Source organism: Mesocricetus auratus, unplaced genomic scaffold, assembly GCF_017639785.1.
Source record: "Mesocricetus auratus isolate SY011 unplaced genomic scaffold, BCM_Maur_2.0 Super-Scaffold_4256, whole genome shotgun sequence".
Lineage (NCBI taxonomy): Eukaryota > Metazoa > Chordata > Mammalia > Rodentia > Cricetidae > Mesocricetus > Mesocricetus auratus.
This window is the reverse complement of record NW_024429182.1, coordinates 47352232-47374116: the sequence shown is the minus strand read 5'-3', so window position 1 is coordinate 47374116 and position 21885 is coordinate 47352232. Positions and strand designations below refer to the sequence as shown.

General features: G+C 39.8%; 1 protein-coding gene across 1 annotated transcript; it reads right to left on the bottom strand.

The window, feature by feature from the left end:
• Positions 1-352: 352 nt before the first annotated feature.
• On the bottom strand, positions 353-1291 carry LOC101843528 (olfactory receptor 5AN1-like). Its single transcript, XM_005063254.1, has one exon. The coding sequence runs from the start codon at positions 1289-1291 to the stop codon at positions 353-355; it is 939 nt and encodes a 312-aa protein (XP_005063311.1).
• Positions 1292-21885: the final 20594 nt, after the last annotated feature.

Here is a 21885-nt window from a genome sequence, read left to right as displayed (position 1 = left end):
GGTTTGGGACCCTGGTGTGGGGAATATTCTCTATGGACACAGTTCTATGAGTTAGCAATCTTCAGTCTTGTACAAAAACTTTGTAAACTTGATGTATCTCAAATGCCTGAGTATAGGATAATGAATAATGGCCATTGTGTAATGTGGAAGCTATGATCCTATGGGTCTTAAAGATGTTGTGTTTCTGTGGCATCAAATCAGTTGGTTCACACAGACATATTGCCTGTTCCAAAGTAAGACTTCTTCCTACAATGTCTCATGAATTTTTGTAGTGTTCTGGCCATGTACATATTATTGGGGGCAACAGTGACATGACAGGACACATACGTTGAAAATGCCAGATTCTGTGACCTTACCTACGCATTGTCCTTTTCTGCAACCTCTTCATGGACTCTTTGATTTCCTTGTTCCTCAAACTGTATATCAAAGGGTTCAACATGGGAATTACTACAGTGTAGAAGACAGATGCAAATCTGTCTAAGCTGGAGGAGCCACCAGAACTTGAACTCAAATAGACGAAGATACTGGAGGTATAGAACAGGGAAACAGCTGTCAGGTGAGAAGCACATGTGTTTAATGCCTTGAACCTGCCTTTAGATGAAGTGATCTTCATGATGGACAAGATGATATAGCCATAGGATATCATGATAACTAGCACATTTACAAACCCGAAGATCATTGTTAATATGGCAGTCAGGACTTGTACAAAGAAAGTGTCTGTGCATGACAGAACTAACAACTGGGGCATGTCACAGAAGAAGTGCCTGATGACATTAGATCCGCAGAAGTGGAGGCGAAGTAAAGCAAACAACTGAAGTAAAGAAGCAGTGAGCCCAGACGCATAGGATGCCAGCACCATCAGAACACAAAGAGTGGGTGACATGATTGATGAATAGAGCAGTGGGTTACAAATGGCAGCATACCTGTCATAGGCCATGGCTGTCATGAGACACGATTCACTTAGACCTATGGTGGAAAAGACGAAATTCTGAATAATGCAGCCCACAAAGCTGATAGTTTGCTTTTCAAGGAAAAAGTTTGAGAGCATTTTTGGGACTGTGCAGGTAACATAGCAAAGGTCTATGATGGACAGGTTACAAAGGAAGAAATACATGGGAGTGTGGAGATGGGAATCCATCCTTATTAAAACAATGAGGGACATGTTCCAGGTCAGCGTTATAATGTAGATGAGAAGGAATGTGATAAAGAGCAGTGCTATGATTTGGGGGAAATCTGAGAATCCCAGGAGGATGAACTGGGTGATATTAGTGCTATTTCCCTTTGCACTCATTTCCTCAGTGTTCCTGAGATCAGAAAAGAGACAAGGAAGTATGGTTGACCAAGGTGAAACCATAGCATTACTATTTCTACACCATCTGTCTTTTTCTCCTTTAATCCTTGAAAAAGAAGGAATGCTTCGTTGATCTGTAAGAAGAACCCAGTCTTCTAAAATTGTCAAAAAGTCTCTGGGAGGAGGTGGGCGAGGTGGGAACATGTGATCAAAGCACATTGTGCGAAATTTTCAAAAAATTTAAAAAAGTAAGAAGAGATAGAACTGCACATGGTGACTCATGCCTTCAATCCCAGCACTGGGGAGGCAAAGGCAGGCAACTCTCTGTGAGTTCTAGGTTAGCTCCAGGTCAGCCAATATTACATAGTCTCAAAAAAGAAAAAACATTACCCTTCTGAAAAAGAAAGTGAAATAATTTAGCATACTTATGATAATTTCTAAAGGTCTTCATAAGTATATTTAAGTTTCCAAACTGGAAAATTCTATAACTTATAATTCTGCTGTGTTTTTGTGGAGTGGAACCATGTACACAGTCTTCCTTAGCAGACTTCACAGGAAAATACTCCAAAGGAGGAGAGTATACCTCACTATTTCATGTCCCCAAGATCATCTCAATGGTAGGGTATGTTGCTTCTTGAAAAATGTCATGAGTTGTGGTGAGGAGTTGAGAGTTTAGAGTGCTTGCAATGTTCGAGCCCTCTCTCTGTTAAACTGTCCTAACTAGCTAAGGTTTACTTATTTTGACTTGATCAATAAAAATGATAACAACAAAAATCCTCAAATGTTTGAAGAGACAGTTATGGCTGGCAATGGAGGCCAGCGCACAGCACACAACCAGGTACGTAGACACCGTTCAGTAAATAATGGTTGTCGTCAATGAGAGCTGCTGATCAATCATGAGTGACAGCTGTGCTGTGATAGAAATGCTGGGGTTATTTTTTTTCTTTTTTTGAGAAATTGAGACCTCTCTTATCAGTTCTGTGGACAGTGAGACTCATTTGTTCTAGGTAGAGGCCTATTGAGACATTGACTCATGAAAGTGTAACTCCGTTGGGTTATGAAGACATGTTCCCTCTTAATTATCTTTTGATTAGTTGTTTTGGCTTTGTGTGAAAAAGATCACAGGATAACCAGCATCATAATAGGACTGACCTTAATGGAGAGAAAGGATCAAAGTAAATATTTCATTTCCAAAATCATAGAGTTATAATTGTTTTATACAATTCTTGAGTTGGGATTCACTAACAGTAGCATTATTGGAAAAGCCTATTGTTTATACTTCATGTCCTACCTTGAGAAGAAAGGGACAGTCAGTGACAACTGACAAATGTTTTTAAAAGATTAACAAAGTACTTTCAGATAATACATACTATAGACATTCTTAGAATAGCATGCATGGATCCAAAGAACAAATACCTTGTAAATAAATGTAAACATTGGCAAGATTTTTCTATATGCTAATTTTAGTATTTTAAATTAATAGGGAAAAGAAAAACTCTTCCATAAATTCTATGTGAGAACTTACTAGTCCTTACATTTGAACTTATTGAAGGATGAAATAGATAGATGCATTTATATGACATTTCAGATCCATAGCAATAAAACAGTCTTAGAAAAAATATGATTTAAATCTCTTGGCAGGAGAGTTCCTAGCAGCTTATAGCTCCCAAGGGAGGAAGAGTCACTCTCCTATGGGAATTAGCCACTGATAGGTTTCTTATGCCCCAGTGGATGGCCACACACCCAAGTGTGCATAGTGCAACACTAATTAGACTCTGGGGTTGTTAATAACAACAACAACAAAAACAAATAAATAAAGGAGGCATGAAGTTAGGAGAGTAATGGAGATTCTCTATGGGGGATTGGAAGGAGGTATGATCTAAGTACATTGCTTACGTATATGAAAATTTAATAAATAAGTAAATAAATCATTTAAAAAACAGTGAATTGGAGCCAGAAATATTGGCCCACATCTATAGTCCCAGTGCTTTGGGAGGCAGAGGCTGGTGAATCTCTATCAGTTTGAAGCCAGCCTGGTCTATTTAATGAGTTCAAGGCAAAGTAGGGATACAGAGTGAACCCTGTCTTGAGAAATATAGTAAATTTGGAAAAAGCAATTATAAATTAATTTTGAAAAGGATACTACAGTAATACCTTTGATATAAAAATAATCCACTGACAAATGCTCAAAGTGTTGTACTTTACAGTAAGAAACAATTATTATATAATCCCTCTCTTCTCCTCTCCCTCTTCCTCTCTCTCTCTTTGTCACACCCCCAACACACACTCACTCACACACATACACACACACACCACATGAATAATTTACAGTACCAAACATTAAATGTGGTGAATACTGGATGTTTCACTACTACATAAAAAGTGTCATATAACCATTGCTAGCATGATTAAACACATTAGTAAATTTTCCTCTCACCACTGGAGAAATGCTCTGCTTAAATAGACTAAAGGGCAAGCTTGAAGTAAGCTTTCAGAGTCTGTAATATCTTAGCAAAGACAGCATTTCATTTTGGGAGACTCATTCCTAGATACTGGTGTAGGAAAGTATAGCAAGTGTTTTAGAATGAACTTCCAACAGATATAAAAAATATACAAATAAATTCAGCTTTGGACATGTTGCTAAAAATATCATATTTTGGTTTAATTTTTAGTTTGCTTTTAAGAACATTGGGGATCTTTCTGTTTACTATTTTTTTAATTTTTCATTTCCAATGGACACACATTTGTACATACTTGTGGGATACAGTGTGACATTTTAGTACATATCTGTACTGTAATGACAATTTAGTACATGATTTTATGTAATGATAATTACTCTTAGAGTGTGGCTAATACAATTTCTGAGTACACACTGTATATGAGATCAAATAAAACCATTTTTTATTTGTACACTTTCACAGATTATATTCCTCAAATCACAACAGCAGGTGAAATGGATCCAGCAGCTCACTTAATCTCAGTACTATTTCATGTGTTCTGGTGACAGGGCAGCCAACCTTGTGTTACCCTGTTTAGTCCAGAGGAGAAGAAGAATGACAAGTTGAGGGTGATTTTCTTTTCTTTTTCTTAAAAACCACATAATTATCTTGACATTTTTCATGTTACAATTTAGAAAAACTGGAGAAAAAGGAAAATATTTCTAAACATACTCACTCTCTTTGAAGTGGGTTTTTCAGGAGTTCAGCATTTCCCAGATGAGTGACACAAGAGCAGATTGATGTAAACACTAGTATAAATAATGGTTGGAGATTTCATTATGTGGGTCTAGTTAATCAAGATCCTTGCCAGTCTCGTTCTAATGAAAACATGGTCAGGTGGACTGAGGCAAAGCTGTGGTTGCTGTTCAATGAGAATTCAATCAAAGAAGCTTCCTAGGGACTACCAGGCCAGTTCCATCTGCCCGAGGTGGGCACCTCCCATGCCTGTGTTACCTGGGCTTGGATTCTAGAACAACAGGGCTAATGGACTTGTGCATAAGCACTCCTCCGCATCATCACGGCTCATTTTTGTCTTCACTCCTCAGCAGTTATGAATCAATGCTCTTTATTCAAGTGGAAATTAAGTTTCTATGACTTCCAAAGCAAAACCCCCAAGGGAAAAAATTAAAAGTGTCCTTTGGGTGGGGAAATGGTAAACACAGACAAACACGTTTTGACCTTAGGAAATTCCCCCGAAACTTGGCAAATGACTGTTTTTGATTAAACTCTCAATTACTGACTTTTGCATTAAGTCATGTTTCATATACATGTTCTTATTCAAATCTAGTTGGTCCTATTATTGCCATTTTGTGGGTGAAAAAGCAAGACGGTAACAAAATTCAAGGTCATGCCTTAAGACAGATAACTAGAATTCAACACTATTACTTACCTCGTGGCAATGCCTCAGTTTTTCTGAGCATTCTTTTTACAGTCCAGAGAATTTGAGTCAAGAGAAGAAGAACCCAAGGAAGAGTCCTAAGTGGGAGGTGAGGAAGTGAGGGAGAGGAAAGGAAGAACAGGACTTTCTTCAGAAAGTGCTGTCGCCATAGGTGGTATGGGGAACATCATCCAGTCACTGAGATTCAAGGAGCTTCAAATGTTGAAATTACCCATCTCTTCATCAAGCGTACTGTTTAGTGGGCCTTCTTTCTTGGATAGCTCTTTTGGGTGCACAGAATCACTGTGGATGTATAGCAGAGATGGCCACCGCTGGGGATCCTCTTAAACGTGTCATGGAGAGCAGAGGTGGAGGAGGAGAGCCTTACACTCACTCATGGCATTTGCTTTCTGGTGCCTGGTGGTCATGAAGTAGGTGTCCCTGCGGGTTTGGGGGCCCACGTTGCCACGTTCCTTATTCTCCCTTTCCATGGTCTAAATAATGGTTCTAGGATTATAATCTCTGGCTGCCCTTAGAGTCATTTGAGCTGGAGAGGACACATTCACAGGTCTAATACCAACTTTTCAGTTTCCAAAGGGAAAAATACAAGGCCTGAGTTTTCCAAGATGGAATAACCAGTTAGTGGCACAGACTGATAATCAATTGGGTATGGACGCACTTTCTTGCTTCCACAGCACTTTCACTTCTGATGCATATTTTTCTTGTACATTTGATCTTCCAGTTCCCGAGAGACTGATGCACTCCCCCAGGCAGTGAAGCATTCAGGCTGCTTTGTGTTTCTCTGTATGTTTCCTTAGCAGTCAAGGAAGCATGAAGACTTGACAAGACAACTGGTCTTAGACATTAATCTTCTCCACCAGGATGTGCTGAAACCATGATTCAAAGTAAATCTTTCCCTCCTTCAGTTACTTGCCTCACAGGGACAAGAAAAGTAGGCCTAGAAAGCTTTGGCACAGAAAAGGAAGCAACAAAATGGAAAGGTAAGGGGGGCACTGAGGGAGAGGTGCTGTCCCCTTAGTATAGGGCAGGTTCGTCTAAACTCTGTATGTGTATATGCGAACATTTTATGAAGCTTTCACAGTCGTAGTCTTTCCTTTTTATTGATTTTTTTTGTGGATTTCACATCATGCATCTCCATTCCACTCATCTCCCTGTCCTGTCCCTGCCCACCCTCTAACTACTCTTGCAACCTCCTGACCCTGAGGATAAAACAAGGTAAACTTTAAAAGAAAATATAAGAGAGGAGAAAAGAAAAGAGAACAATAGAAAAATCTTGTGGAAGCTATAGTGTGACACAGTGACTCACACAGTCCTTTAGTCCATATATTGTTACTTGCAAATGTTCATTGCAATGAGTCATTGATCTGATTTGAGGTCTCTGGTTTCTGCTACATTCATTATCAATACTGGACCCTTATTAGGGCTCCTCTAGGATATCCTGTTGTTGTCCTGTGTCATGGAGATCCTGTAACTTTGGGTCTACAGGACCAGCCCCTTCATGTGCTCCAGAAGATCATAGATGGTGTGCATGATGGGATGGGCCAACTTATAGCCCTGGTTCTGGGTCTGTGTGGTTGCTGGGTTGTTAAACCCACTAGCTTTCCCTCATTCTCAGTGCCAGGAATTGCTCTCCAGCACCACCCTGGCTAGCTCATTCTTTGTAGTAAGCAGTAAGGGGTAGGGTTAATTCTCCTATTCTCATGTCCTTGGGTTTGGCTTGCCCACACCTATACCACCTGGGTGAGCTCTACTGTGTTGCCTATGCAAGGTCTAGGGGCTACTCTGCAGCAGTTGGTGATCTCAGGGATAGTTCTCCCACCTGCCACAGGCCTCAAGGGTCACCGCCGAGGTGGGGGGGTGCCAGTGGCCATACCAGAGGAGCAGCAGGTGACAATTGAAGTTTGAGGTGTCAGTCCACCAGGAGGCAACTCCCTGATGGGTGATCTCGGATAGGCAAGGCTCGAAACCACAGATCCTGAAATGTCTTTGCTTCTGCTGTGCCTTTACATGTTTGCGGCTGTTATCTTTCTATGGTATCAGGCATGGTATAAATGGGTGTGGGGAGATTCCCACTGCCTATAATGTAGTATGTTTATCTCATGTAAACATCCTGTTCTACTGGACATTTTTAACTGTGGATTATTATGAAGATGATTCCTTCCTAAGCTGTACTGTCTAATTGATAAAATAAAGTTAGTTTAAGCAGAGTTTTGATAACTAAAAATAAATACAAGGAATTGTTGCACAGCTAGGGCATATGAGTTTCATTTAAAGAGCTGCATAGAACACAGCTCAAGTTAATGATTAAGAAAAACAACTGAGGTAGTGGACCCGGAGTCTGCCTGCTTCACAGTCTAGACCCCCCATACCCTCCACTTAACGTGAGTTCGGATTGTGCCCAGGCCCAAATCCCCCCATCCTCTCCCTGGTGATTCCTGGATTTGCTAGGCTGGCATGTAGTAAACCTGCCCTGGGGGCCAGGACCATCCAGAATCAGCCCCCTAAATCACCCCTAAACCCTCTGCGTGGGGAGAATACTACAAGAGGCCAAACCATCCAAAGTTGCCAACATCGAAGACTTGGCCCACCTACACCCACTGGGAGACAAGAGGAGAGGGAGAGACCCAACCAGCACCCACTGGAAGAAGGGATGGGAAGACGACAGTATAAGAACACAGTCAACAACAGAAAGACCAATATGACACCACCAGAATTTAGGGACTCTACACCAGAAAGATCTGAACATCCCAACACAGATGAAGCAGAAGAGAAGGACCTTAAAAGCAATTTTATGAAGATGATAGAGACCCTTAAGGTGAAAATAAGAAAATTCCTTAGAAAAGTAGGAGAAAAAAACAAACAAAAAATACAGGAAATGGAGGAAAAGACAAACTGAAAAATTCAAGAAATAAACAAACCTCTTAAAGAAAGCAAGGAAAGCCAAGAAAAAAACAACCAAACAAATGAAGGAAACAGTTCAAATAGTTCAAGGCTTAAAAGCTGAAAAAAATAAAGAAAACACAGAATGAGGGAATGCTGGAAATAGAAAAGCTGGGTAAATGATCAGGAACTACAGATGTAAGTATAACCAATAGACTACAAGAATGGAAGAAGAAATAGAGTCACCGACCAAAGTAAATCTAAAGTCCAACAAATTACAAACACAAAATATCCAGAAAATATGGGATACCCTGAAAAGGCCAAACATAAGACTAATAGGTATAGAAGAAAGTGAAGAAATAATAGATCAAGGGTACAGAAAACATATTCAACAAAATCATAGAAGAAAACTTTCCCAACATAAAGAAGGACATGCTTATGAAAGTACAAAAAACTTACAGAACACCAAATAGACTGGATCACAAAAAGTCCCTTTGACACATAATAATCAAAATACCAAACTTACAGAATAAAGAAAAAATATTAAGAGCAGCAAGAGAAAAGGGCCAAGTAACATATAAAGACAGACTTATCAGAATTACACCTGATTTCTCCATGGAAACTCTGAAATCCAGAAGGTCCTGAATAGATGCTCTACAAATGCTAAGGGACCATGGATGTCAGTCCAGACTACTATACCCAGCAAAGCTTTCAATCACTATAGATGGAAAAAAAACTAGATATTCCATGACAAAACCAGATTTACCAAAAAATATATCCACAAATCCAGCCCTATAGAAAATACTGGAAGGAAAATTCCAACCTAAGGAAGTTAACTATACTCACAAAAACAGGCAATAAATAATAACACTTTACCAAACATCAAGAGAAAAAAGGGGACTAAACCCTCACATCTATACCACAAACACAAAGGCACCAACATTCATAAAACAAACATTAGTAAAACTCAAATCGCACATAAAACCACACACACTTACAGTCAGAGACTTCAATACTCCACTCTTAACACTAGACAGGAACACCAGACAGAAACTTAACAAGAAACAAAGAAACTAACAGAAGTTATGGCCCAATTGGGTTTAACAGATACATATAGAACATTCCATAGTAAAAATGGCAGTCTTGCCAAAAGCAGTCTACAGGTTCAATGCATTCCCCATCAAAACACTAGCACAATTCTTCACAGACCTTGAAAGAACAATACTCAACTTTATATGAAAAAAACCCCAGGATATCCACAACAACACTGTACAATAAAGGAACTTATGGAGGCATCACTATCTCTGATTTCAAGCTCTATATAAAGCTATAGTAGTAGAAACAGGTTGGCATAGGCACAAAAATAGACAGACCAATAGAATCAAATTGAATATCCAGATACTAACCCACACACCTACGAACACCTGATTTTTGACAAAGAAGCTAAAATTATACAATGGAAAAAAAGAAAGCATCTTCAACAAATGGTGCTGGCATAACTGGATGCTGGCATGTAGAAGACTGAGGATAGATCCTTATCTATCACCATGTACAAAACTTAAGACCAAATGGATCAAAGACCTCAACATAAATCCAGTTCCACTGAATCTCTTAGAAGAGAAAGTGGGAGGTACCATTTACACAATGGTGTATTACTCAGAGGATAAAAACAATGAAATCTTGAAATTCACAGGGAAATGGATGGAACTGGAAGAAATCATCCTGAGTGAGGTAGCCCAGTCACAGAAAAACAAACATGGTATGTACTTGCTCATATATGGATATTAGACATAGAGAAAAGGACTACAAGCCTACAATCCATACCACCAGAGAAACTAGGAAACAAGGAGGACCCTAAGGGACTAATATGTGGTCCACTGAAGAAGGGGAAAGAGATAAGAGCTCCTGAGCAAATTGGAAGCATGGCGGGGGGGAGAGAAGGGAGGTAGGAAAAAGAGAAGGGGAGAAGAGAAAAGGGAAGAATAAAAAGAGGGTTCAAGAAGACTGAGTCAGGGGAGGAAGAGAGGAGAGCAAGAAACAGATACTTTAATAGAGGGCTACACTAGAGAATTAACAGAACACCTAAAAGCTCTAGAACAAAAAGAAGCTAACTCACCCAAGAGGAGTAGATGCCAGGAAATAATCAAATTGAGAGCTGAAATCAATAAAGTAGAAACAAAGAAAACAATACAAAGAATCAATGAAGCAAAGAGTTGGTTCTTTGAGAAAATCAACAAGATGGACAAACCTTTATCAAACCTAACCAAAAGACAGAGAGAGAACATGCAAATTAACAAAATCAGAAATGAAAAGGGGGACATAACAACAGACACTGGGGAAATCCAAAGAATCATCAGGTCATACTTTGAAAACCTGTACTTCACTAAAGTGGAAAATTTAAAGGAAATGGGAGATTTTCTAGATAAATATCATTTACCAAAATTAAATCAAGAACAGATAAACAATTTAAACAGATCTATAACCCCTAAAGAAAGAGAAGCAGCCATAAAAAGTCTTCCAACCAAAAAGAGTCCAGGGCCAGATAGCTTCAGTGCAGAGTTCTACCAAAAATTCAAGGAAGTGCACATACCAATACTTTTCAAATTGTTCCACACAATAGAAGCAAAAGGATCACTGCTAAACTCTATTTACTAGGCTACAATTACCTTAGTACCCAAATCACAAAAAGACACAACCAAGATAGGGAATTACAGACAAATATCCCTCATGAACATTGATGCAAAAATACTCAATAAAATACTGGCAAATCGAATCCAAGAACACATCAGAAAAATCGTCCACCATGATCAAGTAGGCTTCATCCCAGGAATGCAGGGATGGTTCAACATATGAAAAACCATCAATGTAATCCACCATATAAACAATCTGGAAAAGAAAAACCATATGATCATCTCACTAGATGCTTAAAAAGCCTTGGACAAAATCCAACACCCCTTCATGATAAAGGTCTTAGATATCAGGAACATATCTAACCACAATAAAAGCAATATACAAAAAACTGACAGCCAACACCAAAATAATGGAGAGAAACTCAAGGCGATTCCTCTAAAATCAGGAACAAGTCAAGGATATCCACTCTCACCATATCTCTTCAATATTGTACTTGAAGTTCTTGCTAGAGCAATAAGACAAGAAAAGGAGATCAAAGGGTTACATATTTGTAAGGAAGAAGTCAAACTTTCCTTATTTGCAGATGATATGATAGTCTATGTAAGCGACCCAAAGAATTCTACCAGGGAACTCCTACAGCAGACAAACACCTTTAGCAAAGTGGCAGGATACAAAATTAACTAAAAAAAAAAATCAGTAGCTCTACTAGGTATAGACAATAAAGGGGATGAGAAAGAAATCAGAGAAACATCACCCTTTACAATAGCCACAAACAACATAAAATATTGTGATGTAATGCTAACCAAACATGTGAAAGACCTGTATAACAAGAACTTTGAGTCTTTAAGGAAAGAAATTTAAAAAGATACCAGAAAGTGGAAAGATCTCCCATTCTCTTGGATAGGTAGGATCAACATAGTAAAAATGGCAATCTTACCAAAAGCAATCTACAGATTCAATGCAATCCCTATCAAAATCCCAGCACAATTTTTCACAGACCTTGAAAGGACAATCCTCAACTTTATATGGAAAAATAAAAGACCCAGGACAGCCAAAACAACCCTGTACAATAAAGTAACTTCAGGAGGCATCACCATCCCTGACTTCAAGTTTTACTAAAGAGCTATAGTCCTGAAAACAGGTTGGTACTGGCACATAAACAAACAGGTAAACCAATAGAATTGAATCAAAGACCCTGATATTAACCCACACACCTGACAAAGAAGCTAAAACTATACAATGGAAAAAGAAAGCATCTTCAACAAATGGTGCTGGCATAACTGGATCCTGACATGTAAAAGACAGCAGATAGATCCATATTTATCACCATGCACAAAACTTAAGTCCAAATGGATCAAAGACCTCAGCATAAATCCAGCCACACTGATCCTCTTAGAAGAGAAAATGGGAGGTACCCTTGAACGAGTTGGTACAGGAGACCACTTCCTGAACATAACACCAGTAGCACAGACACTGAGATTGACAATTAACAAATGGGAACTCCTGAAACTGACAAGCTTCTGTAAGGCAAAGGACACAGTCAACAAGACAAAAAGACAGCCCACAGAATGGGAAAAGATATTCACCATCCCCACATCTGACAGATCCCTTTGATCTCCTTTTCTTGTCTTATTGCTCTAGCAAGAACTTCAAGTACAATATTGAAGAGATATGGAGAGAGTGGATATCCTTGTCTTGTTCCTGATTTTAGAGGAATCGCCTTGAGTTTCTCCAAAATTTACAAAGAACTCAAGAAGCAAGTCTCCAAAATACCAAAGGATCCAATTAAAAAGTGGGGTATAGAACTAAATAGAGAATTCTCAATAGAGGAGTCTAAAATGGCTTAGAGAAACTTGAGAAAGTGCTAAACATCCTTAGCCATTAGGGAAATGCAAATCAAAACAACTCTGAGATAACATCTCACTCTTTTTTTTCACTTTTTTTATTTTAAATAGCTTGTTTTACATGTCAATCCCAGTTCCCTCTCCCTCCCCTCCTCCTACAACTCCCCCACCATCCCCCCATCCTCCCACCTTATTGCCAATTACTTCCACATAGGGGATATCTAGAGTCTATCATTTCATTCAGGGTATTGTCCAGGCACTTCCCTATGAGTCCAGGCAGAGAGTGCAACCCTCTTTGTGTTATGGACACACGATGTCTGTTAGTATTCGAGGGATAAACACTAATCCACTGCTCAGGACCCCATAGGTAGCCCAGGCCTCCTCATTGACTCTCACATTCAGGGGGTCTGGATTGGTACATCTCACTCTTTTCAGAATGGCTAAAATCGAAAACACTAATGACAGTTTATGTTGGAGAGGATGTAGAGAAAGGGGAACATTCCTTCACTGCTGGTGGGAGTGCCAACTTGTGCAGCCACTTTGGAGATCAGTGTGGAGATTACTCTGGAAAATGGAAATCAGTCTACCACAAGATCTAGCAATTCCACTCTTAGGCATATTCCCAAAAGATATACACTCATACAGTAAGGAAATCTGTTCAACTGTGTTCATAGCAGCATTATTTGTAATAGCAGAACTTTAAAGCAACCTAGATGCCCCTCAACTGAAGGGTGCATAGAGAAAATGTGGTACATCTACACAATGAAGTACTACTCAGCAGGAAAAAAAATGGAATCTTGAAATTTGCAGGCAAATGGATGGCACTAGAAGAAACCCTCCTGAGTGAGGTAACCCAGTCAGAAAAAGACAGACATGTTATGTGCTCACTCATATATGTATTTTAGACATGTAGCAGGGGATTGCCAGCCTACAATCCCACTGCCAGAGTCTGGGAAACAGGGAAGACCCTAAGAGAGATATTCATGGTAACACAGAGAAGGGGAATGGGACGAGATCTCCTAATTGAATTGGTAACGGGGTGGGGGAGAGGGGAGAGGAGAGGGAGTTGGGAGAAAGAGGGGGAGAAGATGAGGGGAGAGGAGGACACAGAGGAGCAGGAAGGTTGAGTCAGGGTAAGAATAGAAGAGAGCAGGATGAGAGATACCATAACAGAGCGAGCCATTATAGGTTGGAGGAGACATCTGGCACTAATGAGATCTTCACAGATCTACAAGAATGATACCAACTGGCATTAAGGCTACCTTAAATGCCCTCCCCTGATAATAAGATTGATGACTTCCTTATATGCCATCCTAGAACTCTCATCCATTGGCTGATGGAAGCAGAGGCAGACACCCACAGCTAAAAACAAACTAAACTCCTGGAAGTCAGTTGCAAAGAGGAGTGATGAGCAAAGGAATCAAGACCCGGCTGGCGAAACCCACAGAGGCAGTTCACCTAAACAAGGGAGAACACATGGAGCCCAGACTGATGACTGAGAGGCCAGCATGGGGTTGATCCTGATGCCCACCCCTTGAAGCTGGGTGTCAGAGAGGAGGCCTCAGCAATCTATGCGACCTTGGATCAGTATTCATTCCTGGCATACAAATGGACTCTGAGAGCCCATTACACATGGGTGGATGCTCTCTCAGGCTAGACACATGGGGGAGAACCTAGGCCCTGCCCGGGATGATATGACAGACTCTGAAAATCCTTCATGGAAGGCCTTACCCTCCCTGGGGAGCACAGGCACAATGGAGTGGGGGTTTAAAGGGATTGGGTTGCTGGGGGAGGAGGAGGAGAGAGAAGGAATTTGCAGTAACATTTGTAAAAAGTTAAATAAAAATTAGTATATAAAAAATAGAGGGTGCCAGTATAGGTTTAAAGAGAAAAATGGCACTAGAGAAATATTCAGAGATTCACAAAGATGACCCCAACTAGGAATCTAAGCAGTAGTGGAGAGGCTGCCTTTGATGCCCTTCCCCTATACTGAGATTGATGAGTGCCTTAATTGCCATCCTAGAGCCTTCATCCAGCACCTGATGGATGCAGAATCAGGCACACACAGCTAAGTTCTGAGTCTTACACCTGGAAACCAGTTTTAGAGAGGGAGAATGGATGAGCAAAGGAGTCAAGACCATGCTGGAAAAACTTACAGAAACAGCTGACCTAACCTAGTGAGGGCACAGGGACCCCAGTCATAAAGCTGGGGAACCAGCATTGGGGTGAACCAAACCCTCTGGATGTGGGTGCCAGTTAGGAGGTCTGAGTAGTCTAGGGGACCTCTGACAGTTGAACCAGTATTTATCCCTAGTGCACAAATGGACTTTCAGAGCCCATTCCCTATGGAGGGATGCTGTTTCAGCCCAAATACATGCAGGAGGCCTAGACCCTCCCCCAAGTGATGTGACAGACTTTGATGGTCCCTCATTGAAGGCCTCACTATCCTCGTATAGTGGGTGGGGGCTGGGTTAGGAGGTTGGTAGGGGGCATGTAAGGTTAGGAGGGAGAGGGAACAGGGGCACTGATATTTAAAATGTTTGTTTCTAAATAAAAGAATGTTATAAAAAAAAGAAAAACAAATGAGTCCCAGGAGCCAGGCTGGTTCAAATTCCTTTACTCTTATGCTGGAAGAAGCAGTCACAGGTTTCAGTGTGCATCATAGTCAAAACAAAGTCTCAAAATAACTTTAGGTTATATCAGATAATTTGATAATAGCTTTGAGATGAAAAACCCCAGAAAACAACCTAAAATTCACAAGGACATGTAGCTGAGGTAAAAAATACAAAGCACCACAATTATTATTAGCTGATGTACTTTCCTTTCTAGGGCTGGTTGATGACCAAAGGTGATGATTAATTCATTGTACCTGTTTCTGCCCTCAATCTCCTGATATAAAAAAAAAACTATTGATGAGTGGGTATGGACCCTAAAGATTTAAAGTAGAGCTGACTGTTTCTTATGTATAAAAGTTTTCATTTGTGATTCCTTATAAGATTATCTTTCAATATAAGTTACAAAGTAATTTATTCTTTCTTTGTAATCACAATATGCAGCCTGCCAACAAAAGAATTGGCTGAGAAAAAATACTCTCTGCTTGCTCATAGTCTGCTAATCTGTAACAGGTTTCTTAGATGCAAATTATACGGGTTATTGGGGTGACTTTGGTTTAAATCTTGTAAGGGAGATAAAAACATATTTCTATCCGTTTTCATTATAATCATTCACTTGAAAAATAGAATGTAACTACATTGCAATTCCTATATTGTCTGAAAGATTTTGTTGGGTTATTTATATAAGCTATAGAAAAAAGTATGCAGTAAACGAACACAGAATAAAGAAAGAAACCATCAAGAGAGAGTGTGTTTTTCCTAACTCCTTTGGATAGAAAAGTCTATTATGCCAACTCTGTGGATTCCTTTTGAGCTCTATGATGCCCCAGGCAGCAATGGGGTGTCTTCTCTTCCTTGCCTACACCACTACGTAGTAGATGAAGTGTAGCCGGATTTTTCACACTCACATTCTGAGGGATGGCTTGCCCACACCGCTGTCTCTACTGTGTTGCCCAGGAGAGGTATAGGGTTGATTTTCTCTAGTGTTACATCTGTTGAGAGGCAGGAACAGGTGACAAGGGGTGAGGGGAGGGCATCTTTCCCTCTATCTCACCACGAAATGGCAGACAAGGGATGCAGGGCCAGGTCTTCCACTCTCATGACCTCAGGGCAAGCTTGCCTGTGTACCCACCAGCAGGCTCAGCACTACTTTAGTGCTCAGATGAGGTGCAGGGCCTCCTCTCTTGAGTGCTGTAGGCAGTGAGGGGTGAGGGGCAATGGGGGAGCATCACTCCCTCACCCACACTGTCCCATTCCCCTTCTCTGGGGTACCATGCATATCTCTCTTAGGGTCCTCACTGTTTCCCAGACTCTCTAATTGTGGGATTGAAGGCTGGCACTCCCCTGTTTCATGCCTAAAATCCATATATGAGTGAGTGTATACCATGCTTTTCTTTTTGTGACTGGGTTACCTCACTCAGGATGGTTTCTTCTATTGCCATCCATTTGCCAGAAAATTTCAAGATTCCATTTTTTTTCCTGCTAAGTAGTACACCATTGGGCAAATGTAGCATATTTTCTCTATCCACTCTTCAGTTGAGGGGCATCTAGGTTGCTTTCAGGTTCTGGCTATTACAAATAATGCTGCTATGAACATAGTGGAACAGACATCCTTGTTGTATGAATGTTCCTGTTTTGGGTATATGCCTAAGAATGGAATTGCTGGATCTTGTGGTGGACTGATTCCCATTTTCCTGAGGAATCTCCATACTGATTTCCAAAGTGGCTGTACAAGTTGGCACTCCCACCAGCAGTGAAAGAGTGTTCCCCCTTTTCCACATCCACTCCTGCATAAACCGTCTTTGGTGTTTTTGATTTTAGCTATTCTGACAGGAGTGAGATGGTATCTCAGAGTTGTTTTGATTTGCATTTCCTGGATGGCTAAGGACGTTGAGCACTTTCTCAAGTGCCTCTCAGCCATTTTAGAATTCTCAATTTAGTTCTGAAGCCCACTTTTTAATTGGATCCTTTGGTGTTTTGGAGACTTGCTTCTTGAGTTCTTTGTAAATTTTGGAGATTAGTCCTTTGCCATATATGGGGTTAGTGAATATCTTTTCCCATTCTGTGGGCTGCCTTTTTGTCTTGTTGACTGTGTTCTTTGCCTTACAGAAGCTTCTCATTTTCAGGAGATCCCATTTACTAATTGTTGCTCTCAGTGTCTGTGCTGCTGGTGTATGTTCAGGAAGCAGTCTCCTGTATGAATTTGTTCAAGAGTACCTCCAACTTTCTCTTCTAAGATGGTCAGTGTAGCTGGATTGATGTTGAGTTCTTTGATTCATTTTGTCCATGGCAATAGACATGAATCTATCTGCAGTCTTCTACATGTCAGCCTCCAGTTATGCCACACCATTTGTTGAAGATGCTTTCTTTTTTTCCATTGTATAATTTTAGCTTCTTTGTCAAAAATCAAGTGTTTGTAGGTGTGTGGGTTAACATCAGGGTTTTCAATTTGATTCCATTGGTCCACCTATCTATTTTTGTGCCAGTATCAAGCTGTGTTCAGGACTATATCTCTGTAATAGAGCTTGAAGTCAGGGATGGTGATGCCTCTGGAAATTCCTTCATTATACAGGGTTGTTTTGTCTATCCTGGGTCTTTTGTTTTTTTATATCAAGTTGAGTGTTTTTCTTTCAAGGTCTGAAAAAATGTGCTGGTATTTTGATGGGGATTGCATTAAATCTGTAGATTGTTTTTGGCAAGATTGCCATGTTTACCATGTGGATCCTACCAATCTAAGAGAATGGGAGGTCTTTCCATTTTCTGGTATCTTTTTAAATTTATTTCTTTAAAGACTCAAAATTCTTGCGATACGGGTCTTTCACTTGTTTAGTTAGTGTTACCCCAAGGTATTTTATGTTGTTTGTGGCAATTGTAAAGGGGGATATTTCCCTGATTTCTTTCTCAGCTCATTTATTGTCTGTATATAATAGGGCTATTGATTTTTTTTAGTTAATCTTGTATCCTGCCACTTTGCTGAAGGAGTTACCGTGTAAAGTTTTTCGGTTCACTTATGTAAACTATCATATCATCTGCAAATAGTGAAAGTTTGACTTCTTCCTTTCCAATTTGTATCCACTTGATCTCCTTTTGTTGTCTTATTGCTCTAGCTAGAACTTTGAGTACAATATTCAGGAGATATGGAGAGAGTGGACAGCCTTGCATTGTTCCTGATTTTAGAGGAATTGTATTGAGTTTCTCTCAATACAGTTTGATGGTAGTTTGTTGGTTTGCTGTATATTGCTTTTATTATGTTCAGGTATGTTTCTGTTATCCCTTTATTATGAAGGTGTGTTTGATTTTGTCAAAGGCTTTTTCAGCATCAAGTGAGATGATGTGGTTTTTCTTTTGCAATTTGTTTATATCTTGAAATACATCGATAGATTTTTTTTATATGTTGAATCATCCCTGCATCCCTGGGATGAAGCCTACTTGGCCATGGTGGATGATTTTTTGATTAGCTAATATTTTATTAAGTTTTTTTGCATCAGTATTCATGAGTGATATTGTTCTGTAGTTCTCTTTCTTAGTTGTGTCTTTGTGTGGTTTGGGTGCCAAGGTAATTGTAGCCTCGTAGAAAGAGTTTGGAAATGAACCTTATGCTTCTATTGTGTGGAACACTTTGAGGAGTATTGGAATTGGCTCTTCTTTAAATTTCTGGTAGAATTCTGCACTGAAACCATCTGGGCCTGGGCTTTTTTTGGTTTTGAGACTTTTATGAATGCTTCTATTTAATTAGGGGCTATAGGTCTGTTTACATTGCTTATCTGTTCTTGATTTAATTTTGGTAAGTGATATGTGTTCAGGAAATTGTCCATTTCCTTTAAATTTTCGAATTCTGTGGAGTACAGGTTTTCAAAGTATGACCGGAAAATTCTCTGGATTTTGCATGTTTTCTCTCTGCCTTTTGGTTAGTTTGTTGATTTTCTCCAAGAACCAACTCTTTGTTACATTGATTCTTGTATTGTTTTCTTTGTTTAGACTATGGTTTTTAGCCCTAAATTGGATTATTTCCTGTTGTGTTCTCCTCCCTGGGTGAGTTTGCTTCTTTTTGTTCTAGAGCTTTTATTTGTGCTGTTAATTCTCTAGTGTGACTATTCTCCAGTTTCTTCATATGAGCACTTAGTGCTATAAACTTTCCTCTTTGTACTGCTTTCAAAGTGTCCCATAAGTTTAGGTATGTTGTGTCTTCATTTTCATTGAATTCTAGGAAGTCTCTAATTTCTTTATTTCTTCCTTGACCCAGGAATGGCCCAATTGCACGTTGTTCAATTTCCATGAATTTGTTGGGTTTCTGCAATGTGTTATGTTGTTGAATTCTAACTTTAAAGCATGGAAGCCTGATAAGATACAGGAGGTTATTAAAATTCTTTTGTACCTGTTGCGATTTGCTATGTTGCCAAGTATGTGGTTGACTTTGGAGAAGGTCCCATATGGCACTGAGAAGAAGGTGTTATTATTTTGTGTTTGGATGGAATGTTCTATAGATGTCTGTTAAACCCAATTGGGTCATAACTTCTGTTACTTCCTTTGTTTCTTTGTTAAGTTTCTGTCTGGTGGTCCTATCTTGTGGTGAGAGTGAGGTGTTGAAGTCTCCCACTATAACTGTGTGAGGTCTTATGTGTGATTTGGGTTTTAGTAATGTTTCTTTTACAAACGTGGGTACCTTTGTATTTGGGGCATAGATTTTTCAGAATTGAGACTTCATCCTGACAGATTTTTCCTGTGATGAATATGATATAATGTTTTGTATCTCTTTTGATTGATTTTAGTTTGAAGTCTAATTTGTTTGATACTAGGATAGCTATACCAGCCTGTTTCTTGGGTCGATTTGATTGGAAAATCTTATCCCTAACCTTTACTCTGAGTTAATGTGTGTATTTTAAGTTGAGGTATATTTCTTGTATGCAGCAGAAGGATGGATTTTGTATTCACATCAATTCTGTTAGCCTGTGTCTTTTTATAGGCAAATTAAGACCATGAATATTGAGGGAGATTAAGGATCACTGAGTGTTAATTCTTGTTTGTTTTTGAATTGTTGTTGTTGGTGTTATTGTTTGTGGATTTACCCTGCTTTTTCATTTGGCTTTTGGTAAAGTTAGATTATCTATTGCCTATGCTTTTGTGAGCATAGTTACCTTCCTTAGGTTGAAGTTTTCCTTCTAGTACTTCCTGTAGGACTGGTTTAGTGGATATATACTGTTTAAATCTGGTTTTGTCATGGAATATCTTGTTTTCTCCATCTATAGTGATTGAAAGCTTTATTGTTTATAGTAATCTGGGCTGGCATCCATGGTCTCTTAGTGTTGGTAGAATATCTATCCAGGACCTTCCGGCTTTCAGAGTTTCCATGGGGAAGTCAGGTGTGATTCTGATATGTTTGCCTTTATGTGTTACTTGTCCCTTTTTCTTTGCTGCTCTTAATATTCTTTCTTTATTCTGTATGTTTGGGGTTTTGATTATTATGTAGCAAGGGGACTTCCTTTTGGGGTCAACTCAATTTGGTGTTTTCTAGGCTTCTTTTACTTTCATTGGCATGTCTTTCTTTAGGTTGGGAAAGTTTTCTTCTATGATTTTGTTGAATATGTTTTCTGCCCCTTTGAGGTGGGTTTTTTCGGCTTTTTCTATACCTATTATTCATAGGTTTGGCCTTTTCATGGTGTCCCATATATCCTGGATATTTTGTGTTAGGGATTTGTTGGATTTAAGATTTTCTTTGGACAGTGAGTCTATTTCCCCTAGTGAATCTTCAACGCCTGAGATTCTCTCTTTTAACTCCTGTATTCTGTTGTTTATGCTTGTATCTGTAGTTTCTGATTGTTTACTCATCTTTTCTAATTCCATCATTCCCTCAGACTGTGTTTTTTATTTTTTTTTATTTTTTATTTATTTATTTTTTTCCCAGTTTAAATTTAGATAAGAAGCGAGGTTGCTTCACAAGTCAGTTCCAGGTCCCTCTCCCATTCCCTCCCCTCCTCCCGTGCCCTCCCTCCAACCCCCCCCCCCGTTATCCCCTCATTCCCCCAGGGAGGGTGAGGCCCTCCATGGGGGTGTCCATAGTCTGTCATTTCATATAGGGCAGGGCCTAGACCCTTCCCCAAGAGTTCAGGGTGAGAGTGCACCTCACATTGTTCTATGGGAGTCCAAAGTCTGTGTGTATACTTGGGATGGGTACTGATCTGCTGCCCAAGGCTCAATAGATTCCCTAGGCCTCCTCACTGACACCCATATTCAGGGGGTATTGATCAGTCCCATGTTGGATTCCCAGGCTGATGCCTGGGTTTCAAGAGTTAACCTTTGTCTAGTCAGCTGTTTCTGGGGGTTAAACCAGCCCAGTCTTAATCCCTTTGATCACCAGTCCTCCCTCTCTGTTACTGGCTTTCTTGAGTTCAGCTCAGTACTTAACCAAGGGAGTCTGCCTCTTCTTCGATCAGCCTCTAAATGAAGTTTCTGTTTCCCAGACTCTCTGGGCATAAGATTGTAGGCTGGCACTCCCCAGATCTATGTCTAAAATCCATATATGAGAGAATACATGCCATGTTTCTCTTTTTGTGACTGGGTTACCTCACTCAGGATGGTTTCTTCTAGTGTCATCCATTTGCCTGCAAATCTCATGATTCCATTATTTTTTTCTGCTGAATAGTACTCCATTGTGTAGATGTACCACATTTTATCTATCCACTCTTCGGGTGAGGGACATCTAGGTTGCTTCCAAGTTCTGGCAATTACAAAT

What these genes read in the sequence shown, in the direction of transcription:
- LOC101843528 (XM_005063254.1), bottom strand. Translation starts at nt 1,291, where the DNA reads ATGAGTGCAAAGGGAAATAGCACTAATATCACCCAGTTCATCCTCCTG.